At 40.3% G+C, this 18,598-nt stretch overlaps 1 protein-coding gene across 1 annotated transcript in view; it reads right to left on the bottom strand.

Annotated features, from left to right (window-relative positions):
• Positions 1-18,598, bottom strand: part of frem2 (FRAS1 related extracellular matrix protein 2) — a 123,772-nt gene that overhangs the window by 48,286 nt on the left and 56,888 nt on the right. The window contains exons 4-6 of the mRNA XM_018091727.2: positions 17,952-18,182; positions 12,611-12,736; positions 11,870-12,121 (exon numbers count right to left, since the gene is read on the bottom strand). Of these exons, the coding sequence (XP_017947216.2) occupies positions 11,870-12,121; positions 12,611-12,736; positions 17,952-18,182 (609 nt within the window). The remainder of the gene's footprint in view (positions 1-11,869; positions 12,122-12,610; positions 12,737-17,951; positions 18,183-18,598) is intronic.

The raw sequence follows: 18,598 nt of genomic DNA on the forward strand, positions 1-18,598 counted from the left end.
TATCCTTGGTTATTCCAGGGTGCCCTGGGGAAGCTTGGGAATCCTGAAGATAAGATTTCAGCCCAGAGCTGCTACAGTAAATCATGTTATCTCCTTCTCTTAATGAGGATATGGGATTCCAATAAGAAAATTAATTGGCGATTATGTGTGTTCTCAGTTACTGAACATCAAAGGGTTGGAATGCCCTGTAGATTGTTAAAAACAGCTTTTTAATAGGGTCAGCATAGCTGGCAAAAAGAATCCACAGAATTATAAAGTTATAATTAACCTGAACTGAACTCTTTTATGTCCTGTTACCACTGTCCTTGATGCACACAGTTTAGAATTCATGAGTTTAGTTAAGTTTACAGGCTGATGTTTTGGTAAAACATGAGATTACTACTGTAATTTCTCCATGTATATGGCTCAGTGCCTACTGTATATCACATCCCTACCACAATAGGCATAAGAAACACAATAGACATAATTGCCTTTTATACACCATAGCAAGCTGTCAATGCCCATGGATATTCTGGGAGTCACCCTAATGTATATACCTGGCCCAAGGGGGGGGGGGGATGTGGGCATGTCACTGGTGAGTAATAGGCCATGTTCCAGGACAACCACCCTAACAAACAAGGTAAAAGTTGAACCCTTTACCTGGGGATCATGCATTGCAAGCAATATATAAAAATACAACCTGAATACCTAGACATCCCAGCTGCTCAATGAGAATGAGTGACACAGATTTTACATTGTTGTAAGGCAAACAGGGTTGGACTGGGCTGCCGGGACACCAGAAAAAAACCCAGTGGGCCATGGCGGGCCAGATCTGATCCGCACAGGGCACTATACTGAGCTGCCAGTCTCCCTCCCCTGACGCGCTGACTGTAAGTTTAATTTAGGAGCGCTCGGGGACCGGACTGAAGGGGGGCCGGGGGAGGTTGAAAGTCTGCTGCGGGGGCCATTGGGGGGTGCAGGGTCCCCTGACGCAGAAGCCCCGGTTGACCCTGCACCCCCCAGTTTGACCCTGAAGGCAAAGGATTAATTGCCAGACCCAAGAGCAGTGATCCCCAACCAGTGGCTCGGGGGCAACATGTTGCTCCCCAACCCCTTGGATGTTGCTCCCAGTGCCCCCAAACCAGGGAGTTATTTTTGAATTCCTGACTTGGGGGCAAGTTTTGGCTTTTAAAAACAAGATTTACTAAAAAATAAACCCCCCTGTAAGCTGATAGTGTGCATAGAGGCACCTAATAGCCAATCACAGCCCTTATTTGGCTCCTCCATGAACTTTTATGATGCTTGTGTTGCTCCCCAAGTCTTTTTACATTTGACTGTGGCTCACGAGTAAGAAAGGTTGGGGATCCCTGCCCAAGAGCAACCTAAAAACCTATATCAGACTTCACTGTCTTCATCACTATTGTAGTTAATATTAAGGTAAGCTCTTCCTTTAAAGTGAATATTGCCTCCAGTTTGCAAGGCATTCTATTAAGCGCACTTGGTTATTGATAGTAAATAGAGGTCAGTGTAAGGTCTGCTAAGTTAGTTTGTGCTACCAGTAATTTTAAAAATGCCTTTTAAAGAGTATTTCTAGGGCTGACAGAAATAGCACAAATATTTTTAATTGCACTCTAGTGAATTCGATCATAGTCGCATTAATAGAATTCGAAGAACGGTGGGGCCGAAATCTATTTATTGTTCCTCCAGTTGTTAAATATATTAAGTTTCAGCACTTTCAGGCTATCGGGATTTGCTTGGATCCTGCAGTACAGCTGGGAGATTTGCTTCTCTAATGTATAGGAGTGAAAATAAGCACAGTATTATTATAGTATTATAGTTTTATTTATATACTAACATAATCTTAGGATTGTACAATCTAAGGTCCCTATCACATACATGAATGTATGTTTTTGGGAGGAAAGCAGAGCACCCACAAAGACTTAAAGATAACTTAGAAGTTTAGGGCTCTAATATATGGGTGTTTACTCATGCATTCCCCTGCCCTGGCTTTGCCATGTGTTCCACCATGAGGGAATGTGCAAATTATCAGACCCCATTCCAGGGGATTCCGTTCTCTTAACAGAATGGGTAGTTCAGCTGAGGAAGTGCGCTCCAAACACCAAAGACTTCAAGTATTACACTGGGGCCAATAATTGGGTGTAAAGTTACAAATCCAAATATTAGCTTTTTAAATGACTTTACCCATGTTATTCTTTCATCATATGTTACAAACTGTAACATACTACTTGCTAGTGTATAATAAGCATGACTATCAGCTACACAAGAACCTTGTTGTTTGTCTGGGACATTTGCGTGATGGCAATGAGATCCAGCAAGCTAAGTATGGGCTTGTAAGTCCCAAGTCATAGTATTAGCTGATATCTATTCATTTTCAAACCAATAGAATGAACTATTATAGTGTAGTTGAGAGAAGGTTCCAGGAGACATTAAAAGCTGCGGTAATTTACCCAGAGTCATCTATATTTTCTCATAGATACATTTATATCTAAACCTGTATCCTGTAATCCTGACAAGCTCAAGTGCTGGTCCATGTTCCTGACTAGGGAGAGTAAACCAACTTTCTTTAATGCCCACCCTTTTCAAGGTCTACATTTGGGACTGTTCCACCTAAATTAGGACCATTGGGTTGTACTATTTGTATACACAATATCCGCAATGGTACTAATTACAATATAAGTTGGTTGGTTTTCAGGCTGATCTTGGGAGCTGCTCAATAAAAGGTAAGGTGGATTAAAAGTGTTAACTGTCCCTACTTTCAATATTCGAATGGGTGGTGTGTGATTGGGAGATTTAATATGCGTCTAAATGCCTACAAATCCAAATTCGACAATTCAGCAGATTTACTTGCCAAGTTTGTGTAGAAGTCAATGGCAAAGGTCCCTTTCCGTTTCCTTGAAGTTTTTTCTTTTGTCTGGAAACGTTACAGATTTCACTGGGTTTTGTCTGAAAATCCTGACCCCAATTCTAAAAAGTTGACTTTTCCATGCAACTTTTTTTAGTTAATATTAGACATTCGGGAAAATTAGTTTAGTTGAATTTAAAAATAAAAAAAATTAGAAATTATGGAGTTTTAGTTAATCTGCCCCTACATTTTTTTTGTTTTAAATTTACTGGTCACCAGTTGAAAAGCAAACATCTTATTGGTTGCTATGGGTTACTACTACTGGGCAAATTTAATGCTTTTTATTACATATGGTGGTAAGGCTTAATACATTGTTTTTAGACTGCATGAGAAAATAACCAATATTTTAGGATTTATTTGCTAAATAACATTTCTGTTTTACAGAACACCCATTCCTGGATAAGAACCAAGGTATGGAAGTACAACTGTTATTAGACAGCAACCTGATTCATTTATACATGAAATTACACGTGATATCTGAAATATTATGCTATTTTTTCACAGGTCTTTGAATCTTGTCCTTCACCAAGATCAGAGAAATCAGCTCAACATAATTCCAAGACTTGTTTTTTCATGTTATCCCTCTCAAGGGATTGGGCAAAATGTTTCGCCAGGCATGGATTCGCAGCGAATATCTGCGTTTCGCCGTTGGCAGATTGTTTCGCAAAAGGATGAAAAAATTTGCCATGAAAAAATTCGGCGCACGTCCAAAAATTGTCACCGGCGTCAAAAAAAGAATAGTCTCGGGCATCAAAAGAATAGCCATGCAACGAAGTAATAGCCACAGGCGACAAAAGAATAGCCGTGTGACAAAATAATAGCCGCGGGCGACAATTTTTTTTGTCGCACAACATTTTTGCCATTTTGCGAATTTTTCGCCATTTCGCTGATCTTTTGAAAGATTCGCAAATTTTTCGGTGAAGCAAAATGGAACAGATTCGCTCATCACTAGACACAATCAAATACACACAAAGCCTAAAAATGAACAGGAACATATCTTACTATAACATATGCAGCAATATGCTCATCCAGAGGCTACTGAGCTACCAGTTCCACAGACCAGTTAATATTAACAAGCTTAAGTCCTATTTTCCTTTCTTGTTTGGAAAGGCTGCCTTGTAATCAGTCGGATGTATGCAAATGCAATCTTATTTTTAAACAAGGTCGAACTGTGTTTTTATAAATCAGCTAGATAGAGTTATGCCAACTGCTCTTTTTGAAGTCTCAAACTGCTCAAGCAATAATGATAAAAGGTGCTTAGACATGTTTATTTTGGGAGGGCAGGGAAGGTAAAAAAGGCAAGAGAGCACACAGCAATAAAATGTCATAAATCATAAGTGCAATCAGTGAGAATGGCAAAGCAATTGCAGTAAATGCAGAAAGCAGGCATTCAGGATACCTTACTGTTGTGATAAAAATTCTTTGTAACCAAAGTATAAACAAGAAACCTATTAAATGGCATTAAAAGCCTTGGTGAAAGTCCACTAGGTTCAAGACACTTGCTGCATACAGATGGGGTAGTCTTGCAGTTGTACAACAGCCCTATGCAGTGCCAGTATTTCTGCTCTTCATTGTGCTTACCCCTAACATTCATGGAATGGCAACAAGTAGACATATTGCAGTAAGTGCAGAAGAATGGCGGGGTTGCACACAGGGTTACATAAAAGGTGTGGAATCCATTATCCTGGAAAAACCATTAACCAAAAAGTTCTGAATTACAGAAAGGTCATTTCCCATTGACTCCATTTTAACCAAAAAAATTAATTTCCTTTTTTTTTGTAATAAAAACTGAGATCCAAATTATCCCTTATCTGGAAAAGCCCGGGTCCGGAGCATTCAGGATAACGGGTCCCATACCTGTATCAAATTGCCCTATGATGCAGTCTGGTAGGTGTGATTCCAAGTTACTCTTATTGGGGTCATTTCTTGGGTATTTATTAGCCAGAACTTAAGGATAATTCTCTTTGTAAACTAAAGACCAAAAACAATGGATCTACATGCTTTGCTTATTCCTCCAACTACCTTAGGGTCCTTACACACAGGTATTTCATCCTGTGTGCTCTGCAGTTGCTGTTGAGAAGCTGAGCTTAGGGGTTGTAGCAAATTATCAAGCAGAAAATGAGGTTTGTCTGTCATAGGGGGTAATGCTACAGGGTTGATTATTCATTTCTGATGCTAATTGCACTGGTTTTGGAGCTACCATGCACTAATAATCTGTATTACTTATTAATCAGCATTATATTATATTTCTAATTTATATATACAGTATAATATGAGTCAGTCCCTAAGCTCAGGTAAGTGACAGCAGAACAGAGCATGTGCAGGGAATCAGCAGAAAAGAAGATGGGGAGCTATCAATTACAGATTTATATTAATGTGATGACCTCACACTAGTATCTGTGTAGGCCCCAGTATGATCAGATTATTGGCCTAGGGTCCAAACAAATTAGGCCAATTTGGCACATTTGTGGGTGGGCAAATCACTCAAATAGCCACTCATTTTGCCACTTTTAAACAGGTGGATGTTTAAGTACATAGCCTGCTTTATGACTGCCATTGTGCCCTACTACCCCTGCTGTTCTCCACTATTCCTACCTACAACTGTTGCTGTCAGGCCCCGATATGCACAGGGCAGTCATCACGCGCCCCCATAAATACAGCTCAGTCAGGAGATAGAGATATTTATACAGATTATTAAGCTGACTTCATACAAATGACTACTTTCAAAGTCTGTTATGTCACACATTGGGTCAAAGGTAACATGGTGGCATTGCAACAAAATGTGGCCCTATCTGCTCTAGATAGCTTCTATAACATCACACAGGGGTGAGTCTGATAACTAACATAGGGTGCTTCTGGCTGCAGCTGTTTGTTAGGCACCATGGGGCCATAAATACGGCCCCAGGATAACATTTGCAACAGACAAGTTATATTTCAAAAAGGCACCATGGAATTCCTTGAAATCAGTTAAAAATTTAAAATTTATAACCTAGTCATTCTGCTGCCTCAAGCATGTTACATTTTAACTTGACTTGTATATTACTTGGATTTTTGCTGATTAACTCTCAACTTATATGTCATTTGGATAACAAAGTATAACATCCACTGTTTCAGGACACTCAATTTACCCATAGTAAAAAAACTATTTACTTATAGTAAAATAAATCTCCCATGATCTTCTAAATAAATGAAGTTTTTTTGTGGTTCTCAACTTGAGGTGGCCCAAAAGAAGCCCTTGACATAGACCCAGAGATTATTACTGCCCCTTTTAGTACCATGGAGCTCTTTCAATAATTTCTTCATTACTTGGGCACTAACACAATGTGGAAACTTTGAGTACCACTTATAGGTCTACCTCGTGAAGATGGAGGCTCTGAAAATCAGTGAAGGGTCTTGTTAAGTAAGTGTTGCCATGGTGGTCACAAACAAGAAAATCTTTCTCCCGATATGCCCACCTTGGGCGATATGGTGCTAATACAATCATTAGGCCCTAGGGCCAAACAGCTGCATTGCAATGAAGGGGATAGTAAAAGTCAGATTGAGGACAGCATGTGGTCCCTGATCCAACGAAAAATCAAGCCTGTCTGTTCGACATCTGGACAATTTTTGGCCAGATATTGGTCAGGGATGCCCCATACACGGGCAGATAAGCTGCTGAATCAGCCCGTGTATGGCCACCTTTATAGCAAGGGGGGGTTTATTTATTTGTATTTTTTAATGAATAAGCAAACATTCGATTTAGTTTATTCAAAGTAGATAAAAACTCTAAAATCTCACAAATCTGATATATGATAGCTAGGCCTCCCCATGTGTACCTAGCCTCCCTGCCATTAAGGAATGCTACTGAACTGCTCGTTTGTTTGTATAACTGCATTATAGAATCAAGAAATACACTACCCAACATTTTACGAGTAAAATAAATACATTTAAAAATTGTATAGATGTAAAAAATGTATGTAAATTGGACCATTGTATACGTTTGGCAAATAATAGGTGCAAGGCCATTGACACACATGTAATATAATTAAAGTTCTTGAGTCTGCGCTGCACCCTGGTATTGAGGCCAGCAGAATGTGCCAGTTGCGCTTATTATGAAATTGGCAACCCCACATATAATACAAATGGGGAGAAAGAGCGAGACAGGCTGCGGTGGCACAGTCCAGTGAGTCTGTTAATACATTATCAGCAGGCAAAGCAAAGGCTGCTCCATCCATTCAACACTAGCCCTGCACTTTAGCCAAATGAATGTCATTTCTTTTATCTTCCACTTCTGTTCCTGTTACAAATGATCTTTTAAAATGAGCAAGAGCTGTCCTTGGGTTTCCCTGTGTTCTTGATTTGCCAACATTTCTATTTGCTTTGGCACCTCTCCACCCACTGGAAAAAGGAGTGATAGCGCAGCATAGCTAAACTGTTACTGGAAACGAGTGCAATATCTGTCTGCTTCCTACTTACACCTAACAAGGATCCATTCATTTTTAAGATACTGTATCTTAAAAGGAAATCATACTCCATTTATTAGTAGGATTTATCTTCCGTTTATTTGCTCTGAAATAGAGGGCCAAAAGTGTGGGTATAGCTTATAGTAAGTACAGTTCCGTTATACAGAAAGCTCTGAATTACATGAAGGCCATCTCCCACAGACTCCATTTTAATCAAATAATTCACAAAGTTTTCCTTTTTCTCTGTAATAATAAAACAGTACCTGTACTTGATCCCAACTAAGATATAATTACCCCTTATTGGGGGCAGAACAGCCCTGTTGGGTTTATTTAATGGTTAAATGATTCCCTTTTCTCTGTAATAATAAAACAGTACCTGTACTTGATCCCAACTAAGATATAATTACCCCTTATTGGGGCAGAACAGCCCTATTGGGTTTATTTAATGGTTAAATGATTCCCTTTTCTCTGTAATAATAAAACAGTACCTGTACTTGATCCCAACTAAGATATAATTACCCCTTATTGGGGCAGAACAGCCCTATTGGGTTTATTTAATGGTTAAATGATTCCCTTTTCTCTGTAATAATAAAACAGTACCTGTACTTGATCCCAACTAAGATATAATTACCCCTTATTGGGGCAGAACAGCCCTATTGGGTTTATTTAATGGTTAAATGATTCCCTTTTCTCTGTAATAATAAAACAGTACCTGTACTTGATCCCAACTAAGATATAATTACCCCTTATTGGGGCAGAACAGCCCTATTGGGTTTATTTAATGGTTAAATGATTCCCTTTTCTCTGTAATAATAAAACAGTACCTGTACTTGATCCCAACTAAGATATAATTACCCCTTATTGGGGGCAGAACAGCCCTATTGGGTTTATTTAATGGTTAAATGATTCTCTTTTCTCTGTAATAATAAAACAGTACCTGTACTTGATCCCAACTAAGATATAATTACCCCTTATTGGGGCAGAACAGCCCTATTGGGTTTATTTAATGGTTAAATGATTCCCTTTTCTCTGTAATAATAAAACAGTACCTGTACTTGGTCCCAACTAAGATGTAATTACCCCTTATTGGGGGCAGAACAGCCCTATTGGGTTTATTTAATGGTTAAATGATTTTTTTAGTAGACTTAAGGTATGGAGATCCAGTTAATGGAAAGACCCCTAATCCTGAAAACCCCAGGTCCCAAGTATTCTGGATAACAGGTTCTAAACCTATACCTAACATTCCTACTTATTTTCAGAGCTGTAGTTTCTAGGGGCAGCACTTGGGGACTATATAGGGAAAACATTTTTAATTGCTTCCCCTTGAGATGCAAGACGTTTGATGAGGGGGAGGGAGTGCCCTTTCCCACTGGCTTGGCATATATGCAACAGAGTTTCTGTAATGCCCACGTGTAGATCTGGAAACACAGGAGACAGTGGCATCAGTTCCTCTGTGCTTAGGGCAGAAGCATGCAAATATACCACTTTTTTATTGAATCTGCATACATACAACAATATACTTAATCTTGAGTAATGTTATGTACAAATTGTAAATGCAGTGGTCAACAGAGATCTTGGCAATACAGGGGCCTATTTGTACTTGACATAATATAAATGCTAATAACTACCAATTTAACAAGCACCAAGATAACTAAATGAAATTATATTAATGTCAAGGGCTATGATCTCATGATCCATACCAAGTAAATTGATAAGGTCCGGGTGTGAACACCCCGAACCTAGCACAGTGCAAAGTATTCCCAAAAGCCCAGAAGGTCACACAATTAATATGAAGTCAAAAAACGCTCACCGGAGTCCAAAATTGGTCCGGGTGCTCAGGGCCCCGAACCCGTAGCTGGAGGGAAAATTTAAAGACAAAGCGAAGGAGCTCCAAACATCTCTGGACAGCGAAGTATTGCTAAAAACAAGTCTTTATTGTTCCATCTAAAAGCTGAACGCCTGACGCGTTTTGTGCGCGTGCGCACTTACTCATAGGCATACACATACAATAATGGTAAAATTATTACAATAAGTTAATATATTAAACAATATACCATTATATATTAACTTATTGTAATAATTTTACCATTAACTTTTGATAAATTGAATATATAATTATTGATGTATTGAGTATATATCCTATCTGTAGTGATTGCTTTATGAAGTTTTGCTTTCTTTGTATGCAGGTCTTTTACTTTCCATCGTTATTTTAATTAAACGGGTGGGAGAGTTGCTGTTCTAATTTGTATGTCAATCATTTGAAGTACTATTTAAACCCCCCCATTATTGTATGTGTATGCCTATGAGTAAGTGCGCACGCGCACAAAACGCGTCAGGCGTTCAGCTTTTAGATGGAACAATAAAGACTTGTTTTTAGCAATACTTCGCTGTCCGGAGATGTTTGGAGCTCCTTCGCTTTGTCTTGACGTAATATAAGCCAATGTCAGAACAAGTGTTTTTTTTTACTTGGAATAATATACTCCTGTTGCTCTGCAGAAAAGACAGATTTTGTCCTGAATATGGTTTTGGGCCAAAATACGCCTGTGGGCACTGATGCCAGGTAGATGCCAATGTCACTGCCAAGAGACACAGGGTGGCATCTGACATCAGTATTTTCATTTTCTCCCCCAGCATTTTTCTGCTGGGAGAGAAAATTCTACATCTGATATTAGCCTTTGATCTCATCATCATTAATAACACGTGTACACTCTAAAGCTTCCATGGCTAAAAAGGAAAATTAACTGATGCTGAAAAAGTACATACATTCATCAGTTTTAAACTTCTTCTAAAATAACCCTGCCTGTCTTCTAGTTTATCAATAAAACCGCTACCAACCAAAAAGCTCTCTGCCCCTTATGTTGCCCAGATATTTGTGTTATTATGGCAGATGTTTGAACTGGCCCGTCTTACAGTATATAGAACCCACAACTGAAAATTCAGAATGGCAGCAACAGCTTCCATGGCCTTCACCCTCATCATTCCTATACTTCAAGGAAAGATACACATTTCCATGCGGCACCATCCCTTTGATCTACTGACCATAACTCACATTACCAATGATGTGTTGCTAAATCTCTTAAAGCTGACCCCACAGTCCCACGTCTAGCGGAGCATCACTAAGCTGCACATTACTTTGCTGGGGAAGGTGCCCTAGTCCCAGCACACAGCAGAGGAATGTAGGGATTCTCTGTGAAGACCTTATAGGGCAGCTGGAGAAATTAACGTTAACTTGTCCTTCATGTTATACAAATAATTGTGTTGTTTTTCATTTCCGACCCTGATGCTTAGCAGTAATGAACCGTGCCAGACCCTTAAGGACTGGCCCTCCTCCATAGATTTGCCTTTATTCCTGCCCCGGGAACTGCTGACTTTGTGCAATGCAAGTGGGGGCCAGTTTTCAGTTAAGTCAAGAAGAAGTCACTGAAATATTTGAAAACAAGATTTAGCCACTGCACCATACACATTCAGTCAACTGATTTACCTTGGAGTCAGGCATATATGTAAATGTTATGATTAAATGAAATATGTTGTATACTACTGTACTTTAAATATAGGGAGGCAGGGATAAAGGCTGCTTTGCCTTTCCAAACTGTTTGAGTTACAGGCAAATCTAAAGGCAACGGAGAAAGAGCGCTCAGCCATTAGGGACTGACATTTCATTCAGGATTCCAAATAACAGCTTTTAAGTGAACCTTAAAAAACTTCAATACATAACTAAGAATATACGGTACGTCAATTTTGATAAATCACTGAAGAGCCTCTCCAAGAATATTCAGGCCCTGAGGGTTCTCAGATGGACATTTATTAACACTCTTTTGGTGATTTACTCCTGTGCTTTAAGTCTTTGTGCCTTTATATTGTCACATAAGACTTTTGTGTCTTTGTCTGAATAAATTACAGCAGCAGGTACAGTATATTATATACTATATGAGAGCCCATAGTAACTAGTTCATGTATATACTACAAACTATAAATTAGGTTTTATTTGTATCCATTTCCTAAAGGTGGCCACACACGTGGCGACATTCGATCAGGGCTGAAAAGTCAGATATGGAGGTAGGAATTCTACCTCCTTCTGCTGATTCAGCCCAGAACATATATTTTGCTCAGGCGCATCAAAATCTTTTAACCCGCCCGATCCCCAACCTCAGTGCCCAAACTCATACATATTAATAGCGGCAAATCCCAAAAGCAATGATCCAACATCTAGTGGAAAGCCTTCCTTAGCTAATGAAATGCATTCAGAGTCCCCACTTTCAGCATGGACAATCATTATAACATACAATATATATGTCTACTAAACTACAGTCTTTGTCTTTTTGCAGATAAAGTATTCCCAAGGCGATATAGTCCTGGTGAGTGAGCATTGCATCCCTTTTTGTAGGGAATATTTATTAATATGTAACTAACTATATCAGTGACTACACTTTGATATGCAGAGTGTATATTATTTAAGGCATCCTTTTTAACAGACTTAAACTGCACCGAACTGATGACATCAATATAAGATTTTATCTTTACTTACCATCATCCTTGTCAGGCAGAATAATAATCTGAGCAGAAGGGAAATCAGAACCAATTTTTCCACCCATGGGCATGCTGAGAGTGACATTGAAAAACTCAGCCTCCTCGTACAAGGAATCATCTATGATAACCACTCGGCACATTTTCTCCCGATCCCCTTTGTCGAATCTCAAAACACTGTTGTGGTCCTCGGGCCTCGATATGTAATCAGAGTATGACAAAACGGATGTTGGGACGGTTCCAGATGCTGTTCCTGCATCAGATTTTATGAAATACAAATTACATTTGCAATTTGTCATGTTTTGATAAGTCCTCAAGGCAAATACTCAGCAACAAAATGCATTATCAAGGATTGCTTAAAATCACAGGGAACAAGATCTCTTATATCTTTGGCTTCGATATCTGACAGTCTCACCAAAGTCATAATAAATAGGAATGATGTAGGAATTCTGGCTTGTGGTGAAGCTTATCATCAATCATTGTAGGTTCTGTTTCTTTATACAAATTATTGACCCGAGAATGACAAAAGCTCATCACATAGGGCCGCTCTTACCTACAGTTAGATGTATATCTCCTATACATACAACTCCCCCCAACCCCTGATGTATGAGATCTATCATCTTATTTTAACTTTAAAGGTGGAGCAGCTGCCCAAACAAGAATAAGAAATGCTTATTTGGGATACTCTTGGGAACGGCACTGGCAGTCTATACAGCATTCTGGATATGAGTGAATGTTTTACCTTGCTGCGTATAGCACAAAACCATCATTTCCTGGTTCAAATCTCCACGTCTCCGCACTGGGATAAAAAGCTCCCCAATGTCTTCTTCAATTCTATAAATCGGTTCTGGGATAAACACAGTTGACTCTGGAGAAGAACAGAAACAATTATTGTAAAAGCTGAGGTTGTTAAACAACAAATCTGCATATATTTCTCATTATCCTGCCTTACTATAGGCTAGAAATATCCATCCTGGGTGTAGTCAATTAAGTACTGCACAGTAGAATTACTTCTATGGGAGTTTGGGAGATTAATATGCTTTCCCGTTTGTTTTAGCACTGGATACAAATATGTCATTAATTTCAACTAAATTAACTTATTGCTGGATCTGTCTTTCCTTTTTATAAAACTTGATGCACTGATCATTGTTCAGGAACCTCCTTTTCTAATAGCGTAAAAAAGGCCAGAAAACGGTGAACATGTTGTTTATGCAACTGATGACTGGATATTGTTCAAAGAAGTGGCTTTGGGTTAGGGTGACCAGGTCAGTTGAAAAATCAGGTCTAACAAATCCAGCTAGCAGGAACAGATTGCAGTTTATTTAAAATGAAATCAGTGCAGCCCTGGAACATGTATTTAATAGACATGTCCCTAAAAGTAATCTGGTCACCCCATTTTAGTTGGAGATAGGTATTTGATCACATCAGTCCTCTCTTTATTCTGCAACAATGCAGTGATATTGCACCCTTACAAGGCTCTTTATATTATCATTAGATATAAGTTGCTTAGCCTGGACTGCTGCAAATACTCTACAGAGCTGCATCTCTGTATCTAATCTATGCTGCAAGCTGCCTATTGTTTTTCTTTTTTTCTCCACTCCCAATTTATACTGCAAACAGTGAGACACCTCTCAAAAATGTAACTGGTTCCCATGCCCCTCTGTTCCACCAGTCTTGCATAGTTATAATTATGTGAGTAGGGCAGTTCTACAGAGACCAAGGGCAAGCTGTCCAGGATTGGGCCCCCATAATAAGCAGGTGCTTGTGCAATCAGCATGGGGCCCTCCACTGTCCTTTTGCATAGGACTGCTCTGCCTGTCAGTCGTACACATGTGCGAGCAACACGGTCATACTAGGCCAGCGGGGCACTTGGAAAAGAACCTGGTGGGCCCCTGTCCTCACCAACCCGGGTCCTCTCCCTCCAAATTCAGGGGGGGGGGGCCCAGGCAATGGTCCGTGTGGACCCTGGACACCCCAGTCTGATCCTGGCAAGCAAGCACACATTTTAAGATCAGTCCATATAACAAATGCTGGCTCATTTTGGTTCATTTATGAACACAAGTGCCAAGTTTTTTTTACCCACAATAAAGCTTTTCTCCATAATTCCACAGTAATAGCAAGTGCCCAAAGAAATAGTGTGCTCAGCAACTGGCAATACCCGGTTAGACTGTAAGCACTACAGGGCAGGGGTCTGCTTTCTCTTGTCTCTTTGACACAGAGCTCTTAGGGCTCTGGCACACGGGGAGATTAGTCGCCCGCGACAAAACTCCCTGTTTGCGGGCGACTAATCTCCCCGAGTTGCCTTCCCCTGCCATCCCACCGGCGAAAATGTAAGTCGCCGGTGGGATGGCACACGCAGCGGCCCGATTTCGCGCAAATCACCAAAAAAGCCTCTCGAGTCTTTTTCGGTGATTTCCCTAAATCTCTCCACCGCGTGTGCCATCCCTCCGGCGACTTACATTGTCGCCGGTGGGATGGCAGGGGAAGGCAACTCGGGGAGATTAGTCGCCCGCGATCAGGGAGTTTTGTCGCGGGCGACTAATCTCCTCGCGTGCCAGAGCCCTTAATCTTTAATTTAAATACACTTTGTATTTATTATTGTAATGACCCATTTGTTCTATTGATTTATTGTTCTGCTGTTAAGAGCTGCGTACATAAGTAAACAGTAGTAGTATATAAATACAAATATACATACACACATATATATGCTCTAGTGAATGTTGTATAAAAATACACAATTTACTACTCATTCAGACCCACCCAACTCTCACTGTACTGTGATTAAATGCGCGCACGAGCAATAATTTTTGGCTTGCAAAACCAACAATAAAATTGAGGGAATGTTAAAACAGGGTACATTCCCCATACACTGACTCCGAGTGCTCCTACATAGGTAATTGGCTTGTGATGGATGACTAAACAATGAAAGAAAGTTCATCATTCATAGCACTGCTGAGATGTGCAAACAGACTGGAGGTCTCTGATGTGAGAAGCCCCCGAGCTGATAATGCAGTTAGGCAAGCGCTGAGAGGAAACACATGCTATGTGGGAGGCCACAAGCACTGCTAATGCAACACTTTCTTTGGTTGCTCAGCGTGAACCTTCAAATCTATTCTATTTCTCAGCGGAGTCAAATAAGTGAAACATAAACTGACAAGGATAGCCAACAGGACAATTCTGAGAGCTGTAGTTCAGCAAGTGTTGTAAAGCCATATATGCTGGGGTTGTCTGGCCAAGAAAAATGCTTCCTGCTTCAAATAATGATTTGAAATCATTTATGTCAGTGCCTAAAGGAGAATTGTGCAACAAATAATGCATACTGTCCTCCAGTTAGTCTATATTGATGTGGCTAGGATGTTAGTTATAGCAGCTAGGTCCACATTTTGTGTCCTGTTTCCTTGCAGGTCAATTATCCTATTGTGCCAGAGTGACGCCTACCCAAACATATAACCCTAATGCAACTGTCATATTAGCTGATGCACTAGGTAAAACTATCTATTTACCACATATCCTGAATTGTGGCCAGTTGCATTTGGACTCGCCTGGTGGCACTGTGCATAGGTGCAGTGGCTATAGCCATGTTTGGTTATGTGGAACAAGGTTTAGAAAAGACTAACCTTCATACTTTCAAGACATGGGTTGCTCACCTGCATATAAAACACAACTAATGCTTCAACCCTTTTATTACTCTCCACTTGAGTAATGACTTTACATTCCTACAGATGTGGCTATGAATACAATGCTCATAACTCTCAATCAGACCATTGCCCACCCAAAGCTGGTATAAATGATTCCATTTGATAAGGAAATTGCTTAAGAACTACAGCTCACAATATCTAGCTGCTGGCTGCCTGACCACAATGAGAATTTTATTTCAACAACAGCTTTGGGGGAGGATATGCCTTCAATACGGCCATCATTACTAAGTGTAGTGTAATACGGCCCCAAACTCCTTCTGCAAATACTAATCTTGCCCTATGGGATTCTGGCACTTCTCTTGATCCAAGTGCAGAAATAAAAAGCAGATGCTGAGTGGGCTGGGTGCCAAGGCATGCCTTCTTTATCACTTATCTTCTTTCTTGGTTTATCACTTCTTCACTCCTAAGCCTTTACATGAATCACCTTACATAAACTAGTCCATCTGCAGCTTTCTAAACATGACACTTCATTCTTTATGATATTGCCAGGGCTCTAAATGCTCTACTGTTTTCTTTTGCAATCTTTTGTAATTCTGCAATGTATTCCTTAGTCCTGCGGTACCTGCACCAAACTCCCTCAGCTCAGTAAGATAGCACTGTCCTAGAAGACTTGTATTTTCTTTATCTTTAGATTGGCTAGGTATGATCTTCTGCAAATTACATTCTAGCACTGAGTAAAATGCACTTTTGAAGATATTAAAATGGTCATATATGAACCAAAGTGCACATTTAGTAAAAGAGGCAGGATGGACACATTGGAAACCATGTGTAAGTGCAATAGCATGTTCGTATGCAAGTACCTTAAAGAAGAAAGAAAGGTTCATTCACTGGGGGTGCCAAATGTTGGGTACCCCCACCCCCCCAGTTATTGTCATCACTTACCTGATACCCCAGGCTGGTGTCCTTGATAGCAGGAACCTGCACACTATTGCATTTCCATATGGTTGCCAGTGCCTCCAACCTGCCTTTTCTACTGAATGGTGCACATAAAGTAAAGTACATTTTACAAAGATCTAATATCTAATTAGCCTAACATTTGGTATCCCCGGTGATAGAACGTTTCCTTCTCCTTTAACAAGTCAATATATGTTCTCCAGTGTGTAGCTAATGGCCACTTATTACTTCTTATCCTACTGAAAGCTCAAAGTCCCACTCACTGTGCTGCCAAGGGGGGTGTCACATTTAAAGAGATTTAAAATGTTATGGATGCCCAGTACTTAGAAATTTTTCTACTGGTCTCTAATTCAAACTTCTGTCTGGTTCCTAGGGTAAACTGCACCCTAACAACCAGATCTTACGAGCCATAACCAATTGTAAATCCTGCAACTCAGCTTGTATGTAGTCACTTTAAGGTTGAAGGCACATGAGGTATTTTCTCTGCCCAGCACTGAAAGCCTTTTTTCTGCCTTCAGCCTAAAGCTGGCCATACAGGGTAAGGTCGCCAAGCAAGTGGGTCTTCTCCTGATATGCCCACCTATGGGTTGGCGATATTAGGCTAATTTGGATTAAAATGGCAGGCATAGGAGCCATCGAATCAGGGACCACATCAACGAGCCGGTGCGGTCCCTGATCCCATGGAAAAATCAAACCTGCCCGATCAAGATGTGGCCGATTTCAGGCCAGATGTTGGTTGGGGAGGCCCCCCATTTGTGCCCATACATGGGCAGATAAGCTGCCGAATTGGTCTAAAGGACAGAGATTGGAAGCTGAAATCGTCCCACCTTTAGGGTATGTTTGTTTTCTCTCCAACCCTATCTGGAAACTTTGTATTATATGTGCCAGTAAAGTTGTAGGGAGTGGTTTCTAGTGTCTTTGTTCTTAGGATGGTACCATTCTGAACCTGTAAATTAACCCTCCTTCCTTCTAAGCTCAAGCTATGAACATTTAGGGATAATAAATGCTTGCTTATGCCATAATTATACCAGTACACTGGCCAATGAATAAAGATATCAAGTGATTATGTATAAAGTTGCCTTGTGTCTCTGTGTCCTATATTTAAAGTCAATTAATTAAAGCTAACTGAGAAAATTACATTTTCAGTTACTTGACTGGTTAATGTTTTCCCCGGGGAGAGAATAACTGCAATGAAACACCACAATATGTGCATTACACTTAATGGTAAAGCAGCACCCACAGCACCGGAAATAAATGCTAATCAGGCAGTTACCATATAACACGCCTGGAGGCAATTGGCGAATTGAAACAACTCAGGGCCAAACTTTTGTGCTAAATATTCTGTCTTTGTACCAGGAATAGACATAACTAAATACCAGATTGGCCTTTGTTAAACATCAAATATCAAGATTTCATCCAGTGGGATATTCTGGGGATCTCTATTTAGATCTAATGTTATACAACAGTATCAGAGTTGGAAAGTAGATTTACCATCTCCAGGGTCAATAATTTCCACAGTGGCAGCTTCTGGAAATTCAAGAGCAGCCATTACTGGCTCTGACAGAACAATCTGGAATGTTTCAGACTCTTCGTATTCCCCATCTGTTAGAATCCGTACTCTCCAGCTTGCAGTCGTTTGGCCAGGGTTGAACTGCACTTGCTTCTGGGCCTTTCCTCTGAAATCTTTATCCTTTTCTGCTGTCCCATCAATGGTACCAATACCTTGAGGCAAGAGAAAGTGTTAAACACAATTAAATTAAATAAGATCACTTTTCTGGATTATCATAGAGTGTCTCCTAGGGGAGAAGAGCTATCTACAAACCAGGTTAATACTGGCAGCTGTAGGGCAATAATAATTGGATAGACAAAGATAGGGTGAAGTCAGGGGCGCTGCTGCCATGAGGCGAGTTGAGAAACTCACTTTGGCGGCAGCGCCCAGCAAGTTACCAAGGGCGGCAAAAGGCCTCTCCTGGTAACTTAAAGAGCCAACATTCCAATTTTTAAACAGGAATTTCTTCTTGTGTTCTCTGCACTAGCAATGTAGCAACTAAACGCGGGAGGAGCAAGGGGGGCCGCTAGGACCCCTGAGGCAGCACTGGGTGAAGTTCCCAAAAATTTAGCTGTAGTTGAGCAAAAAC

This window comes from Xenopus tropicalis, chromosome 2 (assembly GCF_000004195.4).
Source record: "Xenopus tropicalis strain Nigerian chromosome 2, UCB_Xtro_10.0, whole genome shotgun sequence".
Taxonomy (NCBI): domain Eukaryota; kingdom Metazoa; phylum Chordata; class Amphibia; order Anura; family Pipidae; genus Xenopus; species Xenopus tropicalis.